The sequence below is a fragment of the Watersipora subatra genome, chromosome 10 (assembly GCF_963576615.1).
Source record: "Watersipora subatra chromosome 10, tzWatSuba1.1, whole genome shotgun sequence".
Classification (NCBI taxonomy): Eukaryota; Metazoa; Bryozoa; class Gymnolaemata; order Cheilostomatida; family Watersiporidae; genus Watersipora; species Watersipora subatra.
The window spans coordinates 30,251,491-30,273,156 of NC_088717.1; the positions used below are offsets into that span (position 1 = coordinate 30,251,491).

Here is a 21,666-nt window from a genome sequence, read left to right on the forward strand (position 1 = left end):
CAACCCGTGTAAGCTGCATCTCAACCCGTGTGAGCTGCATCTCAACCCGTATAAGCTGCATCTCAACCAATGTAAGCTGCATCTCAACCCGTATAAGCTGCATCTCAACCCGTGTAAACTGCATCTCAACCCGTGTAAGCTGCATCTCAACCCGTGTAAGCTGCATCTCAACCCGTATAAGCTGCATCTCAACCCGTGTAAACTGCATCTCAACCCGTGTAAGCTGCATCTCAACCCGTGTAAGCTACATCTCAACCCGTATAAGCTGCATCTCAACCCGTATAAGCTGCATCTCAACCCGTGTAAGCTGCATCTCAACCCGTATAAGCTGCATCTCAACCCGTGTAAACTGCATCTCAACCCGTGTAAGCTGCATCTCAACCCGTGTAAACTGCATCTCAACCCGTGTGAGCTGCATCTCAACCCGTATAAACTGCATCTCAACCCGTATAAGCTGCATCTCAACCCGTATAAGCTGCATCTCGACCCGTATAAGCTGCATCTCAACCCGTGTAAACTGCATCTCAACCCGTGTAAGCTGCATCTCAACCCGTGTAAACTGCATCCCAACCCGTATAAGCTGCATCTCAACCCGTGTAAGCTGCATCTCAACCCGTATAAGCTGCATCTCAACCCGTGTAAACTGCATCTCAACCCGTGTAAGCTGCATCTCAACCCGTGTAAACTGCATCTCAACCCGTGTGAGCTGCATCTCAACCCGTATAAACTGCATCTCAACCCGTATAAGCTGCATCTCAACCCGTATAAGCTGCATCTCGACCCGTATAAGCTGCATCTCAACCCGTGTAAACTGCATCTCAACCCGTGTAAGCTGCATCTCAACCCGTGTAAACTGCATCTCAACCCGTGTAAGCTGCATCTCAACCCGTGTAAGCTGCATCTCAACCCGTGTAAGCTGCATCTCAACCCGTGTAAGCTGCATGTCAACCCGTGTAAACTGCATCTCAACCCGTGTGAGCTGCATCTCAACCCGTATAAGCTGCATCTCAACCAATGTAAGCTGCATCTCAACCCGTATAAGCTGCATCTCAACCCGTGTAAACTGCATCTCAACCCGTGTAAGCTGCATCTCAACCCGTGTAAGCTGCATCTCAACCCGTATAAGCTGCATCTCAACCCGTGTAAACTGCATCTCAACCCGTGTAAGCTGCATCTCAACCCGTGTAAGCTGCATCTCAACCCGTATAAGCTGCATCTCAACCCGTGTAAGCTGCAACTCAACCCGTATAAGCTGCATCTCAACCCGTGTAAACTGCATCTCAACCCGTGTGAGCTGCATCTCAACCCATGTAAGCTGCATCTCAACCCATGTAAGCTGCATCTCAACCCGTGTAAGCTGCATCTCAACCCGTATAAGCTGCATCTCAACCCGTGTAAACTGCATCTCAACCCGTGTAAGCTGCATCTCAACCCGTGTAAGCTGCATCTCAACCCGTGTAAGCTGCATCTCAACCCGTGTAAACTGCATCTCAACCCGTGTAAGCTGCATCTCAACCCGTGTAAGCTGCATCTCAACCCGTGTATGCTGCATCTCAACCCATGTAAACTGCATCTCAACCCGTGTGAGCTGCATCTCAACCCGTATAAGCTGCATCTCAACCCGTGTAAGCTGCATCTCAACTCGTATAAGCTACATCTCAACCCGTATAAGCTGCATCTCAACCCGTGTAAGCCGCATCTCAACCCGTGTGGGCTGCATCTCAACCCGTATAAGCTGCATCTCAACCCATGTAAGCTGCATCTCAACCCGTATAAGCTGCATCTCAACCCGTGTAAACTGCATCTCAACCCGTGTAAGCTGCATCTCAACCCGTGTAAGCTGCATCTCAACCCGTATAAGCTGCATCTCAACCCGTGTAAACTGCATCTCAACCCATGTAAACTGCATCTCAACCCGTATAAGCTGCATCTCAACCCGTGTAAGCTGCATCTCAACCCATGTAAACTGCATCTCAACCCGTATAAGCTGCATCTCAACCCGTATAAGCTGTATCTCAACCCGTGTGGGCTGCATCTCAACCCGTGTGGGCTGCATCTCAACCCGTGTAAGCTGCATCTCAACCCATGTGAGCCGCATCTCAACCCGTATAAGCTGCATCTCAACCCGTGTGGGCTGCATCTCAACCCGTATAAGCTGCATCTCAACCCGTGTAAGCTGCATCTCAACCCATGTAAACTGCATCTCAACCCGTATAAGCTGCATCTCAACCCGTATAAGCTGCATCTCAACCCATGTGAGCCGCATCTCAACCCGTATAAGCTGCATCTCAACCCGTGTAAGCTGCATCTCAACCCGTGTAAGCTGCATCTCAACCCGTGTAAGCTGCATCTCAACCCGTATAAGCTGCATCTCAACCCGTGTAAACTACATCTCAACCCGTATAAGCTGCATCTCAACCCGTATAAGCTGCATCTCAACCCGTGTAAACTGCATCTCAACCCGTATAAGCTACATCTCAACCCGTGTAAGCTGCATCTCAACCCGTATAAGCTGCATCTCAACCCGTGTGAGCTGCATCTCAACCCATGTGAGCCGCATCTCAACCCGTATAAGCTGCATCTCAACCCATGTGAGCCGCATCTCAACCCGTATAAGCTGCATCTCAACCCATGTGAGCTGCATCTCAACCCGTATAAGCTGCATCTCAACCCGTATAAGCTGCATCTCAACCCATGTGAGCTGCATCTCAACCCGTGTAAACTGCATCTCAACCCGTGTAAGCTGCATCTCAACCCGTGTAAACTGCATCTCAACCCGTGTGAGCTGCATCTCAACCCGTATAAGCTGCATCTCAACCCGTATAAGCTGCATCTCAACCCGTGTAAACTGCATCTCAACCCGTGTAAGCTGCATCTCAACCCGTGTAAGCTACATCTCAACCCGTATAAGCTGCATCTCAACCCGTATAAGCTGCATCTCAACCCGTGTAAGCTGCATCTCAACCCGTATAAGCTGCATCTCAACCCGTGTAAACTGCATCTCAACCCGTGTAAGCTGCATCTCAACCCGTGTAAACTGCATCTCAACCCGTGTGAGCTGCATCTCAACCCGTATAAACTGCATCTCAACCCGTATAAGCTGCATCTCAACCCGTATAAGCTGCATCTCGACCCGTATAAGCTGCATCTCAACCCGTGTAAACTGCATCTCAACCCGTGTAAGCTGCATCTCAACCCGTGTAAACTGCATCTCAACCCGTATAAGCTGCATCTCAACCCGTGTAAGCTGCATCTCAACCCGTATAAGCTGCATCTCAACCCGTGTAAACTGCATCTCAACCCGTGTAAGCTGCATCTCAACCCGTGTAAACTGCATCTCAACCCGTGTGAGCTGCATCTCAACCCGTATAAACTGCATCTCAACCCGTATAAGCTGCATCTCAACCCGTATAAGCTGCATCTCGACCCGTATAAGCTGCATCTCAACCCGTGTAAACTGCATCTCAACCCGTGTAAGCTGCATCTCAACCCGTGTAAACTGCATCTCAACCCGTGTAAGCTGCATCTCAACCCGTGTAAGCTGCATCTCAACCCGTGTAAGCTGCATCTCAACCCGTGTAAGCTGCATGTCAACCCGTGTAAACTGCATCTCAACCCGTGTGAGCTGCATCTCAACCCGTATAAGCTGCATCTCAACCAATGTAAGCTGCATCTCAACCCGTATAAGCTGCATCTCAACCCGTGTAAACTGCATCTCAACCCGTGTAAGCTGCATCTCAACCCGTGTAAGCTGCATCTCAACCCGTATAAGCTGCATCTCAACCCGTGTAAACTGCATCTCAACCCGTGTAAGCTGCATCTCAACCCGTGTAAGCTGCATCTCAACCCGTATAAGCTGCATCTCAACCCGTGTAAGCTGCAACTCAACCCGTATAAGCTGCATCTCAACCCGTGTAAACTGCATCTCAACCCGTGTGAGCTGCATCTCAACCCATGTAAGCTGCATCTCAACCCATGTAAGCTGCATCTCAACCCGTGTAAGCTGCATCTCAACCCGTATAAGCTGCATCTCAACCCGTGTAAACTGCATCTCAACCCGTGTAAGCTGCATCTCAACCCGTGTAAGCTGCATCTCAACCCGTGTAAGCTGCATCTCAACCCGTGTAAACTGCATCTCAACCCGTGTAAGCTGCATCTCAACCCGTGTAAGCTGCATCTCAACCCGTGTATGCTGCATCTCAACCCATGTAAACTGCATCTCAACCCGTGTGAGCTGCATCTCAACCCGTATAAGCTGCATCTCAACCCGTGTAAGCTGCATCTCAACTCGTATAAGCTACATCTCAACCCGTATAAGCTGCATCTCAACCCGTGTAAGCCGCATCTCAACCCGTGTGGGCTGCATCTCAACCCGTATAAGCTGCATCTCAACCCATGTAAGCTGCATCTCAACCCGTATAAGCTGCATCTCAACCCGTGTAAACTGCATCTCAACCCGTGTAAGCTGCATCTCAACCCGTGTAAGCTGCATCTCAACCCGTATAAGCTGCATCTCAACCCGTGTAAACTGCATCTCAACCCATGTAAACTGCATCTCAACCCGTATAAGCTGCATCTCAACCCGTGTAAGCTGCATCTCAACCCATGTAAACTGCATCTCAACCCGTATAAGCTGCATCTCAACCCGTATAAGCTGTATCTCAACCCGTGTGGGCTGCATCTCAACCCGTGTGGGCTGCATCTCAACCCGTGTAAGCTGCATCTCAACCCATGTGAGCCGCATCTCAACCCGTATAAGCTGCATCTCAACCCGTGTGGGCTGCATCTCAACCCGTATAAGCTGCATCTCAACCCGTGTAAGCTGCATCTCAACCCATGTAAACTGCATCTCAACCCGTATAAGCTGCATCTCAACCCGTATAAGCTGCATCTCAAACCGTGTGGGCTGCATCTCAACCCGTGTAAGCTGCATCTCAACCCGTGTAAGCTGCATCTCAACCCATGTGAGCCGCATCTCAACCCGTATAAGCTGCATCTCAACCCGTGTAAGCTGCATCTCAACCCATGTAAACTGCATCTCAACCCGTGTGGGCTGCATCTCAACCCGTATAAGCTGCATCTCAACCCGTGTAAGCTGCATCTCAACCCATGTAAACTGCATCTCAACCCGTATAAGCTGCATCTCAACCCGTATAAGCTGCATCTCAACCCGTGTGGGCTGCATCTCAACCCGTGTAAGCTGCATCTCAACCCGTGTGGGCTGCATCTCAACCCGTGTGAGCTGCATCTCAACCCGTATAAGCTGCATCTCAACCCGTATAAGCTGCATCTCAACCCATGTGAGCCGCATCTCAACCCATGTAAGCTGCATCTCAACCCGTATAAGCTGCATCTCAACCCGTATAAGCTGCATCTCAACCCGTATAAGCTGCATCTCAACCCATGTAAACTGCATCTCAACCCGTGTAAGCTGCATCTCAACCCGTATAAGCTGCATCTCAACCCGTATAAGCTGCATCTCAACCCATGTAAACTGCATCTCAACCCGTATAAGCTGCATCTACACCCGTATAAGCTGCATCTCAACCCATGTGAGCCGCATCTCAACCAATGTAAGCTGCATCTCAACCCGTGTAAGCTGCATCTCAACCCGTATAAGCTGCATCTCAACCCGTATAAGCTGCATCTCAACCCATGTGAGCTGCATCTCAACCCATGTGAGCCGCATCTCAACCCATGTAAGCTGCATCTCAACCCGTGTAAGCTGCATCTCAACCCGTATAAGCTGCATCTCAACCCATGTGAGCCGCATCTCAACCCATGTAAGCTGCATCTCAACCCGTGTAAGCTGCATCTCAACCCGTATAAGCTGCATCTCAACCCGTATAAGCTGCATCTCAACCCATGTGAGCTGCATCTCAACCCATGTGAGCCGCATCTCAACCCATGTAAGCTGCATCTCAACCCGTATAAGCTGCATCTCAACCCGTGTAAGCTGCATCTCAACCTGTGTAAGCTGCATCTCAACCCGTGTAAGCTGCATCTCAACCCATGTAAGCTGCATCTCAACCCATGTAAGCTGCATCTCAACTCGTATAAGCTGCATCTCAACCCGTGTAAGCTGCATCTCAACCCGTGTAAGCTGCATCTCAACCCGTATAAGCTGCATCTCAACCCGTGTTAGCTGCATCTCAACCCGTATAAGCTGCATCTCAACCCGTATAAGCTGCATCTCAACCCGTGTGGGCTGCATCTCAACCCGTGTAAGCTACATCTCAACCCGTGTTAGCTGCATCTTAACCCGTATAAGCTGCATCTCAACCCGTATAAGCTGCATCTCAACCCAGGTAAACTGCATCTCAACCCGTGTAAACTGCATCTCAACCCGTGTGAGCTGCATCTCAACCCGTATAAGCTACATCTCAACCCGTGTTAGCTGCATCTCAACCCGTATAAGCTGCATCTCAACCCGTGTGAGCTGCATCTCAACCCGTGTAAATTGCATCTCAACCCGTATAAGCTACATCTCAACCCGTGTAAGCTGCATCTCAACCCGTGTAAGCTGCATCTCAACCTGTATAAGCTGCATCTCAACCCGTATAAGCTGCATCTCAACCCATGTAAACTGCATCTCAACCCGTGTAAGCTGCATCTCAACCCGTATAAGCTGCATCTCAACCCGTATAAGCTGCATCTCAACCCATGTAAACTGCATCTCAACCCGTATAAGCTGCATCTACACCCGTATAAGCTGCATCTCAACCCATGTGAGCCGCATCTCAACCCATGTAAGCTGCATCTCAACCCGTGTAAGCTGCATCTCAACCCGTATAAGCTGCATCTCAACCCGTATAAGCTGCATCTCAATCAATGTGAGCTGCATCTCAACCCATGTGAGCCGCATCTCAACCCATGTAAGCTGCATCTCAACCCGTGTAAGCTGCATCTCAACCCGTATAAGCTGCATCTCAACCCATGTGAGCCGCATCTCAACCCATGTAAGCTGCATCTCAACCCGTGTAAGCTGCATCTCAACCCGTATAAGCTGCATCTCAACCCGTATAAGCTGCATCTCAACCCATGTGAGCTGCATCTCAACCCATGTGAGCCGCATCTCAACCCATGTAAGCTGCATCTCAACCCGTATAAGCTGCATCTCAACCCGTGTAAGCTGCATCTCAACCCATGTGAGCCGCATCTCAACCCATGTAAGCTGCATCTCAACCCATGTAAGCTGCATCTCAACCCGTGTAAGCTGCATCTCAACCCGTGTAAGCTGCATCTCAACCCGTGTAAGCTGCATCTCAACCCGTGTGAGCTGCATCTCAACCCATGTAAACTGCATCTCAACCCGTGTAAGCTGCATCTCAACCTGTGTAAGCTGCATCTCAACCCGTGTAAGCTGCATCTCAACCCATGTAAGCTGCATCTCAACCCATGTAAGCTGCATCTCAACTCGTATAAGCTGCATCTCAACCCGTGTAAGCTGCATCTCAACCCGTGTAAGCTGCATCTCAACCCGAATAAGCTGCATCTCAACCCGTGTGGGCTGCATCTCAACCCGTGTAAGCTGCATCTCAAACCGTGTAAGCTGCATCCTGATTCTCTCAAGTCAAATCACCAACTTTCTACTTTGTTCCGACCCATTTTATCTTTATCCTAATTCATTGACCAAGTAGTCTGGGCATCACAGGGCATTTTTGTGTCATTTTTTGCCAACGAGGCACGGTAATGGGATATAACGAGTCTTAGATTTAATAGATAATAAAAGGCATCCCATATCTTATTTACCGTACCTATCAGAGATATTGTTGTCGAGCAGTGATTACTTCCCATTAAAAGGTGAGTAGAAATACATCGATAAGATTTTCTTAGCGCCATGCGCAATTAGCCAAATCTGTCAATCAGCTCAGTGACGTATATGGAGAGTAAAGCCCGGTTCCCATATACGCTGCAAAGCACCAGCGACAGCACCGCAGGCTATTGCGGTAAAATGTGAACCTGCACGCCGCGGATCGCAGTGCACCGCCGGTGGATGCCGGCGGTTAACACAAGAGTTTGCGCATGTTCAAATTTCGCAAACGGCCGCAGGCAAAACATTCCTGAAATGCACTGTACGGGAAAGGGTCACCATTATAGGAACGGCATGGCGAGCGAAAATTTTATTTGATTATGCAATTATGTTTACGATATTATTAACAATGTGGCTTTATGTGAACATATCCCGCAGAGCCTAGCGTCGCAAGCGTTTTACTGCGCATGTTACCTCCAGAGTCTAGCAATCGATATGGGAACCAGGCTTCACGCCAACTGGATTACATCATTTTCGAGGGCTCCAAACAAACTCGCTTCGCCATATAAAGTTCTGTTGAAAATTAGGTATCAAATCAGAAACATGACTTATACAGTCAAAATCACCATTTTCTTAGCCTTTTTATTTACCACAAAGATCGTCAGAATATTCTGATTTTTTTAAATGTATAACACGAGCATCTTATATGCAGTTAGTTAGATTCACACCAGGCTAAAATCAATATTCCATTTATCTGACAGCGTGGAGTTATTTTGATCTTTGCATCAACACTTATTCGTTTTATTTTTTATAACTTTAAATTTAATTGTGATTTGAACGGCATCTTCATCATAATGGTTAATTGTTGGGCTGTGGGATGCTCAGGCAGATCAGAGTTAGGCCTACAGGTTTTTCAGTTCCCAAAAGATCCTGAAAGAAGGAATGCATGGATTGTTAAAGTGGGCAGGTAAGATTCACGTTGTTTTTAGTGTTTGCAATTGTATAGATTTAGATAGTACTATTAATTTAATATTGAACTGATTAGTAGGAAAGCTAAGGATAGTTGTAGACTATTATTCCTAGCCATGTCAGGCCTATGTGAATGGAGTCATTTATTATTATTTTATTTATTTAAACATTGTCAATGTGAAAATTACAGGTTGGATTCTGGACGTAGCAAGAGGAATCCAAAACTTCTGCAGCCAACTGCTTCTTCTAAACTTCGTGAGGTTAGCAACAATATAATTTAAAATTACCTTATTATACGCATATACGTATATCGGTTTTTAAACCATATTAGTATTCTTATTGTCATTGTAATCATTGCTGCTAGTTGTTAGAATACATTTTACAATTATAATAAATGCTATTCATAAGTTTAGTTGTTTGTATAGTACCAACTATTGTTTTTCATCATGTTTTATTATTATTACCAAAGTTTACTTATATGTTGTATTGATTTGCATTTGTGTTATTACTGAAGTTGAAAAAAATAGCATATAGTATGTTGCATCCATTAAGAGACAACTGGTTAAAAGTATTGGAAAAGTTGTATCGGCATCAAAGAATAAGTTGAATAGTAATAGTAGTAGCCCTATTAGTAGGCCTAATAGTAATAGTAGTATTCATATTACTGTTTCCCTTGCTTACCTCTCCTCTCCTTTGTTTACTTACAGAGACATTTTGAAGAAAAGTGTTTCACACTGACTAAAACGGAAAAAAACGTTGACTGCTAAGTGATGCCATTCCTACTCTGTTTGCTCACAGGCAACCACCTGTCTCTGAAAGAAAGAATAAAAAATACTTCAAAAAATACTATAATCACAAGCCGCAGTTCTTCTGCATTTCCTAGCGCAAATCAAAATATGGGTGAGGAAATTTTTGTTTTTACGCTATTATGCATCGAGGTAAGAGCAGTTCAGACTCATATCGGTATAGAACAGTTTTAAACGGGTAATTTTGAGAAAATTTAAGTTCTCTGAAACCCTAACATGTATATGCTTGTTGGGAATTGTGATTGATTTCATTTTGATAACATGCAGATCTACAATGTTGCTATTGATTATTTTAATATCAACTTGCGTACTCGATAACTCCATAGGGTCAGTAGTGGTAATCAAGAACATTTTAACAATGTAGCCACTTGTTTAATTTTTTGCAGGTTCAATAAGAACATAGGGCTACCTTAGAAAAACTCCAAACCCATGAAATGCCTCTCAAAACGTTCTTTAATAAGGATCAACTTGTTGCTCTTCAGAGACATTCCACTAGAGGATTGCAATGGCAACTCGATACCATAAAGAAAGGGCTGAAGTTGTGGTTTGCCTGTGGGTCCACAAGTTACAATCATCTCCTGGATTCAGGAATGCCTCTTTGGTCTGTTAGGACACTGCAAAAACGACTTCAAACTATCTGCTTTGAGCCAGGATTTCTCACGACTGTTTTTCAATACATGAACGAAAAGGTGAGCTTGTGTAATAAAGAGTTATCTTAGGTTTGTTTTCAATTTTATGTTTATCATTTGTTTTGCAAATCGCTCTATTTATATTCTGATGTCTTTGCGGATTATACTGCATTTACAAGCTTCTTTGATTTAAACTGTGAGTATGGATGAGAGGGGTCGACAGTGTCGCCTTGTGTTGGATGAGATGGAGATTACTGAAGCCCTTGAGTATGATGCTAGCAACAACTCCGTAATAGGAGGTGACGTTATTAGGGTTGCATGATAGCTTGATTTTGATAATTGTCTTTCTCGACATGAATGTTGCCTATTTTTAGCCTATCGAAAGATCTGAAACAAATATATTGTTATCGAATAATAAAAAAATAATATAACCCAATAGTTATCGCCCTCGGATAGCTCGAACACATGGTTAACTCGTAAGGATTTGTTTGGTCCATTCCCACGCAATGATAAATTGCTTTAGAAAACTTGACCTCAACTTGGTTAATTCGAACAGTTTTTTGGCCAACGCCTACTACAACGGTTGTTATTGCTTTAGAGTATCACTTTATTCCAAGCCATAAAGGCAAACCTCAACTTCTAGTAGTTCTTAGACATCGTTATTACCATCATCGGCAAAATATTTTCGTTAACGACTTTTCTAAAGGTTTGCAAAAATCAAATTTTGCCAATCATCCGCTTAGCGATGGCTCTCCGGAAGCTAAGAAAAGTGAGCTAGCCTTCAAATAAACTTAAAGGAAAATCAGCAAACTTGATCTTGGTTAAAACAATGATACACAGCCCCCGGTATATTATTCCTGGAGGCTGTATATCATTCCTGGGGCTGTATATCATTCCTGGGGGCTGTATATCATTGGTTAAAACGGTAAAAAAATATGTCTTTTTTATGACCATTTCAACAGCGATCAAGTTTGGCTAATTTTAATCTGAAAACGTCCTGGCAATCACATTACTTTGAACAACAAACCAATCTCAAGTGATAGAAAAGTCTTTATACTTTCTGATGAATTTTTTTTAAACTTCACACTAGAAACCTTTTAATTTGCAACAAGCCATCTATGCGTTTTGATTTATATATAGTTTGTATATGTACATTTATCTACTAATAAATACATGAACTTTGGACAGTGCTCTGATAACTTGAACGCTCTGATAACTCGAACACCTTTTCCTATTCCTTCCCACAATCCTCGATCTTTTCAGGCACGATAATTCGATAGTTTTACCAGCTGCCAAGTTACACGATAACTATCAGTGAACTCTGTCTGCTCATTGATAATTCAATACTATCGCTATCGGTGGGACAACTCCAACGATAGTCGATAAAACTATTTCAAAAAACAAATGCCATCCCTAGACGTTACTCGGCCATAGTGGCCTAGCTAGTCATGGTTTAGTGGTTAAGCTTGATGGTTGGTCAGGTTAATTTATTGTTTATTTCATTTATTACTTTCCTTTTTGTGTCTGCGGTTTTACCATTAATATTACATGTACTTCGAATCCAAGTGTTGGAAGCCTGTCAAACATGGAAGCCAGTCCAAGCTGGTATTCACCTATCTACACGATCTGTACTCAACATTTGTGATGACGTGCTTGACAACATGGAGTTTTTACTCACTTCCAGGTTGACACAAGATTGTATCGAGAACCTTTTCAGCTCGGTAAGATGTGTAAGTCCTGTGCCAACAGCTAGAGAATTTAAATATGCTCTAAAACTGATCACTGCGGCACAGTATCTCAAACCGACCAAAGCTTCTAACTGTGTAGAAGATGAGCAAGAGTACTTCGGAGATTTATTGCCATCTACCATAGAAGTACCAACTGCAGAGCCTTTGCTCATAGATGCACCTCTGGCCTCATGTGAGGAAATCAGCGCGGCAGAAAAAGAGTTGTTACGTTATCTAGCTGGCTGATATTACATGTACTTCGAATCCGAGTGTTGGCTGTATCTGTCTCTGTATCCAAGTGTTGGCTGTTGGCTGTATCTTGTCTACAGAGTTTGCTAAAGTTGAAGCAAGTATGTGAAAGTTGTTGCATCAGTCTATCTAACACACCTGGTGTTCCGCACTGTAGGTAAGGTTTTTGCATTTCAAAAACTTCAAAGAGGGTGCTTTATGTGAAGTTTCTGGTGACACATTTGCTCTGTTCAAAAAGTGGGAGTCTGTCATGAGAATCTTTAAACCTCATTGTAAGAACAACCATATACATGTAGGTACTTTGATAGCTTCTAAATGAATCGAGAATATTGATATGCCATGTGAGCGGCCCACTTGTCATGCTATATTGCAGAAACTAGTGAAGAAGTTTGTGAATGTTAGACTTCATATTTTATGTAAAAAACATAGCTCCACCTCACAGTCGGTGCAGTTTGGTAGCAAAAGCATGGCCATGCGAACACTAGCTCAAAATTTTCATCATTAAGCGTTGTTGAAATTTGATGCTTTTTGTATTCTTACTGTACTCATTCTTGTTAACTAGTATAATACTTATATATGTTATAAACATGTGTAAGTCAGCCATTGCGCACAAAAGACTACGTTGGCGTACCTTACTATAGTACTAGTACAGCTTAGCTTCTTTGACTTGTTTATTCGAAGTTAATAATTTTTATTGCAACATTATTATAAAAGATTTTCTATGTAGTATAACATGCCCTTTTAATATTCAGGTTTTATTATGGAAAGTTGTTCAATTTTTATGTTGTACTTCATACTTCTTGCACTTTTAGTTGAAATCATTGTCAGTAATAAATTTGCGGTTGTCCATTAATTTGCATAAAACAAGCTTGTTTATAATTTTTCTGAACAAAATAATTGGCAAATGATAGTATTATAAATATAATTATCATTGTGAATACATTAAATTGTTTGTTTGGTCGCCCAAAGTTGTGAAACTGCAAGTAAACACAATTTAGCTAAGACATTCTAGTGCAGATAATAGGAGGTATTTACTATAAAGTGGCAGAAAGCCTGGAAATATGCAGTTGTCACTTTTACAACTGCTTTGTGAGTTAGAGCAAAACCTGAGCTTTCTTGTGGTATACTTGATAGTGCTCTAAGGTTACCCAAGGTAGTTTTATCAACTGATAAACAAAGACAGGCAAGAGCAGTCCATTGTAACTCTATATAAAATTAGGCGTGGCTGATGTTTGTTTGGAACCTTCGATGCGTTTGTATAGGCACCGTTGGTGACGTAACTCTCCCTATACGGCACTGAATCAGCTCAGTAAACATAAATCTATGCCTTTTCCTTTCAATATGGCGCGTATTTGCATTTACCGATAACACATAGGTCCTAGTCTTTTTCCGCTGTTTCCGCCCTGTCAGAAATTGCAGTCAACGATGGTACATGTAGTAGCGGTGAAAATTTAATATCTCTATTCAAATTGATTACCACAGTTAGCTATTATGGATTACATAATTCATTATAATCAAGTTTTACATTCTAATAAGCCTTACTACCGAAAAGGGCGATAATCTAAAGTTTTTATGAGATGTAGAGCACCATGCACAAACAGTCAGATAGGTCCGTAGCAAACCTATTAAAGTCATCGTAGCAAATGGCAGTGTTTTTCGTATGCAATTACCACACTGAATGCTTGATAAAGATGGCTAGTAAGTCAAGATAACAAAGAGCTTCTCAAATTGCAAAGAATCTCAAACACCTGAAAAAAGCTAAGGTGAGATGAGAGCAAACTCATTTAGTTAATACCTCGATAAATAATCAAATGATTCATCAATCAAAGATTAAATGCCTCATTGAAAATATTGCATTTTCTTCACCAAATCAAGCATTTTCCAAAACAAAGCAGCTTCTTGATTGAGTATTGTTTGTTGGTGTTTACTGTAGTCAGCTGGATCAATGAGTGATAGGTGTTGATTATAATGAATCATTGTCAAACTTCTCAGTCCATATTTTACATATTGGTTATAAACTATACTAGAAATTTCCCTGTCATACAGCCTACGACCAAAGTGATAATGGAAAAAAGAAAGGGTACTGCTGGTTGTTGAAAAATTAGCATGGGAACTTCTAGTTATATAGTGTCATGCAGAACTTACGCTGTATTATTGTATTATTTCATTATATTCTGGTGTATTATATTATAATAACTGTATTATGTTGTATCGAACTCCGTTGCATTGTGTTATAGGATTGATGTGTTGTATTATGTTGTGCGATATTGTATATTAATACATATTTCATTGTATTTTTATCTATAATTGAGTTATAATGTATTGTTATAGTGTTCACATATCAATTGTTACCTTACAGAAGTATGCGACATATGAGTTTACAAAGTATTGTTATGGTTAGAGCTAAAGGGTGTGCATCTACTTCTTTCATGTATGGCTATGTACATTGCCTACACATCCAAATCAGTCCCGTACCTCTTCCTATTTTAAAGGTTTAAATTTATAGCCACATGTTTTGATAGATCTTTTTTATAGGTTATTATGAATAAATATTGCACCACAAATGTAAGCTCTTATATGTCTATATGATGATTTTGTATTTCGAACTCATTGTCTGTATTGGATGTGGTTCTTTACTTTGTAGTCAGCTGCCAGGGACTCAATATGACAGACATTTCTTGCCTTCATCTTAGCCACTGGTCTGCTAGAAACCCTCGTCATACTCTTTACAAAGAGACTGGTACAATTACTGATTGACAGGCTAAACTGTATACCTCATTGAGTACACTGGTTGTGACACAGACTAACTAACTATTCTAATGATTAATCTTTAATATGATACTATTATATTGCTGGGCAACACGTGACAAACATAACGTATTTATTATGCTTCTATTAGTAGGCCTACTTTCCGTTGGTACATGCGATGCCTTTTTTATTTAACTAGCATTTATATGCGGAATTTCTTGCTTAGTTTTAGATTTATTGTACTGGTAGCGTGCTAAAACAATATTGGTGTCGTATGTTTGATGAAAACTAACTTTTTGGATGATTAATGAATATCATAGGACTTTGGATGTGTATTTTGGCAATGTAAATTGTATGATGATTATATTATAAAGCATGTTTACCAAGGTACACAGTAGTGTTGGGCCGGTAAAGAGTTATCCGCTTTTACCGACACCGAGTGATTATCGGTATCCGGAAAACCAATCATTTTTGGTGACCGCTAGTTATTCGCGGTCGGTTTGATATGATCAATATTTATCCGTGACAGCCTATCGGTAATTGGCTATCCGGAAAAAATTTTCTATTTGACAGGCTACAGCACCACCAGCGACATGTTCACGGGAGTATCTCCTGCACAATGAGCAGCTTATGAAAGAGCTCATTTGACGTCTCGCGCACAGTCGCTATGTAACGGAACGAGAAATAAATGAAAAAAATGAAAAAGAAAAATCGATGTTCAAAGATGCAAAACCGCATCTTTGAGGAGCACGCTAATAAAAAAGAGTCGCACAGCGCACATCGGCAATCACAACTTTTTGCTCAGACATTCTGAAAACACAACACATGCGAATTATATTATAACTCTTTCTTCAACAAACATTACCGCACTAACTTATAGGTATCTAGTATTATATCACGTCTTACATTAATAAAATGTAAAACATAATATATGTTTTATATTTTATTGAACATAAAACGCATATTACGTTTTATATAAAACATAAAACGTATCTTACGTTTTATATTTGATAAAACCCCCGTCTGATATTTGATACGTTTGATATATTTATACGTATTATATTTGATTTATCCCCCACCTGTGTTATATAAAATGAGCAGTAGGTAAGCTGAAGTTAAACACACACTGAAAACCATATACCGAACTGCAATACCAACAATACCAAATCTTTTTAGTTGGCAAAGGATACCAAAGATGATACAGAGGATACCGACACCGGGAAAACCGATAAAAAAGTGCACGGATATCCTATCCGGCACTAAATTATATACCGGCCCAACACTAGTACACAGTCTGTTTACCATGAAACAACGAAAACTTTCAATCGATTGTAGAAAACATATTGCAAAGTATTTAATAAAACTATCACATATAATCTTAAAGCTCATAATCACTGTCTTTATGATTACCATCCTCAATCTCGTCGTTCCATTCGTTGCTGCAGTCTACACAGCCACATAGACTTGTGCAAACTAAAGATGCAGTTTTGCAAGAGCATCGGCTTTCACATCGACTCTTTTTGCAAGAGCAACTAGTCCAATGGACAAACTGCCTAGGAATAGCTCGGTGTCCATCAGGAAACCACTGCCCAAAAATCCCATCATCGTCTTTACTCCAGACATGATTTGTGGGATCAAGTGGCATGATTAACAGTTGAATTGCCCGCTGCCATGTTGCTGCTTGATAATTAACCCTCATTAAAGATGTGGTTGCGTCAAAAAATTCAATTTAATGAAATTAAGACCCATTAAAGGCTAAAACATCAGCTACAATTTGATGCCATTTTTGTCTTTGTAGACCGACCCTGTCCAGAGATATATGCGTTTGAATGAGGCCCTCTTTTAAAAAGCTCACGTTCAAGGGGGTGCCTATTTCGTGACGTCACAAGCAAGGTATCTGAAATGAAACCACGAGCAATAAATATGAGGTCGCTTCGTTAGCCAATCATGCGCGCGAAATTTTTATATAGGCCGTAATAAATGTTATCACTCGTAAAATGCGTTGTCTGTGATCTCGAAGATTCTCGTAATTAGAGAATTCATTCTCATAGTTACTGATTCAACGCGTTTCAACAATTACTAAGTTATACATAGTTTTAAAATGGCTTCAAGTTCGAGCGACCGCTACTCAAAGTTATCTGAGAAACTTTTAGTAAAAGATTGGAGTAGACAGCCTATGGTCAAAGCTGACAGGCGTCAGCAGCGTTTTGCTGCAGAGGAAGACAGAATGGAGGTAAATTAACTTAGAGTCTTCTATACCTAAGTAAATGTAATATTTTTATAGTCATAAATACATATACTAATCAATAAAATGATAATTCTTTGCTATCTCCAATCATCGTTTCATAGCTTATCTGCCATTTTACCTAGCTATAATATTTTATTCGAATTTTCTTTGGTAAATTAGAGTCATGCTTACAAATTATTTTCACTCGTAGGAAGTGGGTAAAATTGATTGATCATTGCAAATTTTTAATTTCCAGAACCAAAGCTTCGAATCGTTGACTTGGCGTACTTGTGCCTTTATTAAATGTTTATTCGTTTTTTAAAATTACACTCGCAATCTCCAATTCAACTTGCAATCCAACTCCCAATTTGGAAGCTGTCAATAGATTTGCTTTAGAATGACATATCTACGAATGACATATTTTTTGCATTTGTTTTACTGATTACAGAATGTTTATGTCGTCCCACCAGCCGAAGAAGCTTTGTCAGTGTGGAAACTGCCATAAAGGGGAAAGAGAGACTTGAATGCGTGCTGCATAAGCCATGATGTTTTGTTTGAGTTTGTTGCAGTAGATGAATTTGTCTTATTGTATTAGCTAATACTATGTGAGTGGCCACGACTTGATGAATATTTTTAATAAAAGCTTTATGCCGAGATGAAAATATTTTTGCTTGTAAATTTTATATAATAAAATAATATTGTTGAAGATAATGCAAAACATAATTTGCAGAATATTGTAGTGAATTTGATAAGGTATATGGATGTCCGCAAAACTGGAGAATGTGAGTTCAAATCCAGTTTGCAGCAGACTTCTCATCCTTAAAACTCTATCCCTGTCTATATTCTTTTCAAAGACGTGGCTTGCTTATTTCACTTAGGTAGTATTCGGTAAGAATACTACTAGTAAGAAACTAGTACGTAGACGGTGTAGGCAATGATATACAGCTCCGCCCCAAGGATAAGCGACATAATGTGGGCGGGGCTTATGGGAGGCTGTATATCGTTAGTATGGATAGTTGCAGAACTGTGCTGATACAAAGACCGCTGATACAAAGACCGGTAGAATTGGTAGTCGGTACCCAAATGTTTACACAACATTTGGAGAAAGTGAGTAGAACAAATTTTCAATTTTCGTTATTTGAGGCCTTTGAAACATTCATAATAATGCATCTGTAGCAGGATTTAAAATTTTATTCTAGCCAACATGAGCAAATACAAAATAAGATATATGCCAATAGAGCCGCGTAAGACTAGACTTTTATCGCAAATACCCGATGTGAATACGAGAGATAGAGACAGGTTGCCTAACGCGTGACATCATCTTGGGCAAGTCTGGGCACGTTTTGGTGGCCTGAGCGCTTTTACGGCGATCAGATCTTTTCGGTTTTAATCTTCAAATATCTTGGCAATGCGATCGCGTAACACAACAGACAACATATCAACTGATAGAGAAAAAAATGCTTTCTTTTAAGATCAACTTAAATTTGACGCAACTACATCTTTAAAGGCTGACGGAGAAAAGCCTCTGTTGGTGGAGAGATTTTTTCATAAAATGCCTTTGGCGTTTTAAATGCCTAAAATGCCAAAACAACCTGTATCTGGCATCTGTATCAGGCATCTGTATCTGGCATCTGTATCTGGCATGTTAACCGTTAATATCTAGCATTGGCTAAATATGTGGAACCAGGTTGGCCATAATTAATGTTAAAGTGAATTAAAGTTTTTGACTGCTACTACCAACGCTGACGAGTCGCTGGGCGAGACCGGAAACAGACTACAAACCTAATTGCTATCGGCGTAATTTAATACCCCTGTACTACAATACGACATAAATGTAGGTCTACGGCTCTGATTGGCTGATTCAATTGATTGTAGACGTGAGAAAAATTTTATTTTTATATTACTACTCACCTTTTAATGGCCGATTACTTCAAATACTCCAAATACTCCTAGCTTATCCCACGACCAAACGAGTGGAGCAAATGTTTGAGAGTTTTTATGATAAATGCATGTACACACAACTTACGAAAATTATTCATCAACAACGTCGCAAACCCTTGTATAGAAATCTCATCAACAAATTTAACCACTTTTTGTAGAGTCGTTAAAGTATAATAACGATACAAAACACATACAAGCCTATTTGAATATGTTATGTTACTAAGTCTTTGAAAATTGTCGACATATTCCTAAACTTCACCCATCTGATCGTATTATACACAAATAGACAGATTAATTTGGCCAAAAATCTTTATTAAAACTGGCCAAGCCTTACTTTTATCAAAATTAAGACCGGCAAACGAAACGCTGAGCGACAGACAATAAAACCATTAAGTCGTGCGCATTTCACGAAAAAAAAACGTGCACATTTCAACAGTCTATAGCATTGTCAAATTGCCGAACGTTTCTGTAATTAACGTAGAAGGGCAGAAATCGTTTCTTTTTTGCCGATTTCAAAGTAACTGACATTTTGGAAACTTTTGAGTACTTTGATATTCTAACTGATGTTCAACGCAGTGAAAGTAAAGGAAATAATGATAATTTTTTTTTTAACGATTCTTATGAGATTATTACAATATTTAATTATAAGTTTGGATGACTATTGAAGTGTTATAGTCACACTAACAACATCGATGATGGGCAATATGTTACTGTTATTATTTTTTTCTAAATAGTTTTGTTAAATAGATTGACTAAAGATCTATATAAATATCACAACTTCTTGATATTGTTAGCTATGACGTTTTGAAATGTAAACAAAATTGTGCATTGGTTTTCTATTATTACTGTATTACTATATTAATAATATTGGTTATTCTAATAATATCAGTGCATTTTACTTCTAATAATGCATTTCTCCTCTTGCAAGGAGAGAGATATAAACATAATCTTTTCCTTTCATTATTGCTGTTTGCTGTAAATAATAACACCCACACCCAGTACATTACAGCTACCATTGCAGTTATCCTATTGCACTGCAGTGCCATTTGACTGCTAAGATTGCATTTTTCAACCATCAGTACCCTTTCTTTTTTCCAATATACCTTTGGTCGTGGGCTGTATGACAGGGGAATTTCTAGAGTTTCTTAGCTGACAATATTGCTGTTTGTTGTATATAATAACACCCACACCTGAAATATTTAACGTTATTAATTAATTATTTCGACTGATAAAATTTTGGATTGTTACTCATAGATTATCAAATAAAATAGCGGTAGGAAGCCGGATTAATAATGACTAAAGTATAAACATGCTAAAAGTATTAGGCTACCATCTTCTGCCACCTGTTGACACAGAAATGCCCTGTGGCCTCCAGACTAAAGGGCGATATGATGCAATCGACGACACAATTTAGCTGTACCCTGACCCAACTAAACTGTATCCCATTCAAACCTATGCTGCATTCCAACAAATGTATGACCTACGCCGATGCCTACTCATTTAAACTTCCTTCCTAGTCACCTAAGTTATCATTCTAAGCTATCATCAGAACTTCTAACTGAGACCTTACCAGTCTTGTGTTGAGTGATTATCTCGTCACACTTGCTAAGCTTTTGAGCGACTGCGGAGAAGACATTTATGTCTCCAAGGTTTTTTAGGGTTGAATGATGAAAGAACTTGATATCACAGCTAGACTTGAAGGCAATAGCCACAATACCCTGGCGGCAGTATGCCATAGCTTGTATTGCCTCATGATTGTCTTTTTCGCCACTCACTTTAAATGTTCTCTGAAGCAGAAAGTCAGAGTCCGACTTAACATAAGCCAATTATTTACTTTAGATAATAAAAACGATACTAGGAAAGCACCCAACCTTCCTGCAGATGATGATGAGTCGAATCAAACACCCTGAGTAAGTGGAACTGAAATAAAGCGGAATAAAGAAGATGCCATCACGGCGAATTAATTATAATAGGTTAGTAATTACTATATATTGAGAGCGATAAGTACCTCTGGTTGCTGTGAGTCGAGAATGGTCACCTCATTACCGCTGGCACACCAGAGCTTGTAAGATACCGGCAGTAGGTGACAGAGTCCTCCTTGGGTAGTCAATGTGACTGTGTGCGGCTTGTCTGTATCCCAGAATCCCTCTGAAAGTACGAATAGATGATAAATGTAAAGAAAAAAGGTCACATCCATGATGCTAGTGTCATATACATAAAGCCTGTGTCATATACACAAACTAGGTGAATGTCCAGCATTGCCCGTAACATAATATTTGTCAGGGGATTAGCGGGCTAGGGTTAAAGGTTGTAGGTTGGTAGGTTGCAGCGGCTCAGGCAGCTACAACGTAAGGCTAAAATGCATAAGACCGGAAGGCCTTCCATATCTTGATATTTTTCATTAGTCGAAGCAAAATTCCTACCAATAGATGATAACTTCAAAATTGCGTATATAGGGTCTTTTACAAGTAAAGGCTCAGCTGTACTAACAGCTATCATTGATACCTAGCTTTCCTGATTTGACACTGACACAGTTTAATCACAAGTCTCTGTATAGTCTATGCCGAGCCTTTGGCTGTGCAAGATCATGGTGAGTAGTGGGGAGGTAGGGACCAAA

At 41.1% G+C, this 21,666-nt stretch overlaps 1 protein-coding gene across 1 annotated transcript in view; it reads right to left on the reverse strand.

Moving 5' to 3' along the window:
- LOC137407394 (rho guanine nucleotide exchange factor 17-like) overlaps positions 1–21,666 on the reverse strand; it is a 173,146-nt gene that overhangs the window by 12,232 nt on the left and 139,248 nt on the right. The window contains exons 21-22 of the mRNA XM_068094039.1: positions 21,058–21,197; positions 20,620–20,836 (exon numbers count right to left, since the gene is read on the reverse strand). Coding sequence (XP_067950140.1) covers positions 20,620–20,836; positions 21,058–21,197 — 357 coding nt within the window. The remainder of the gene's footprint in view (positions 1–20,619; positions 20,837–21,057; positions 21,198–21,666) is intronic.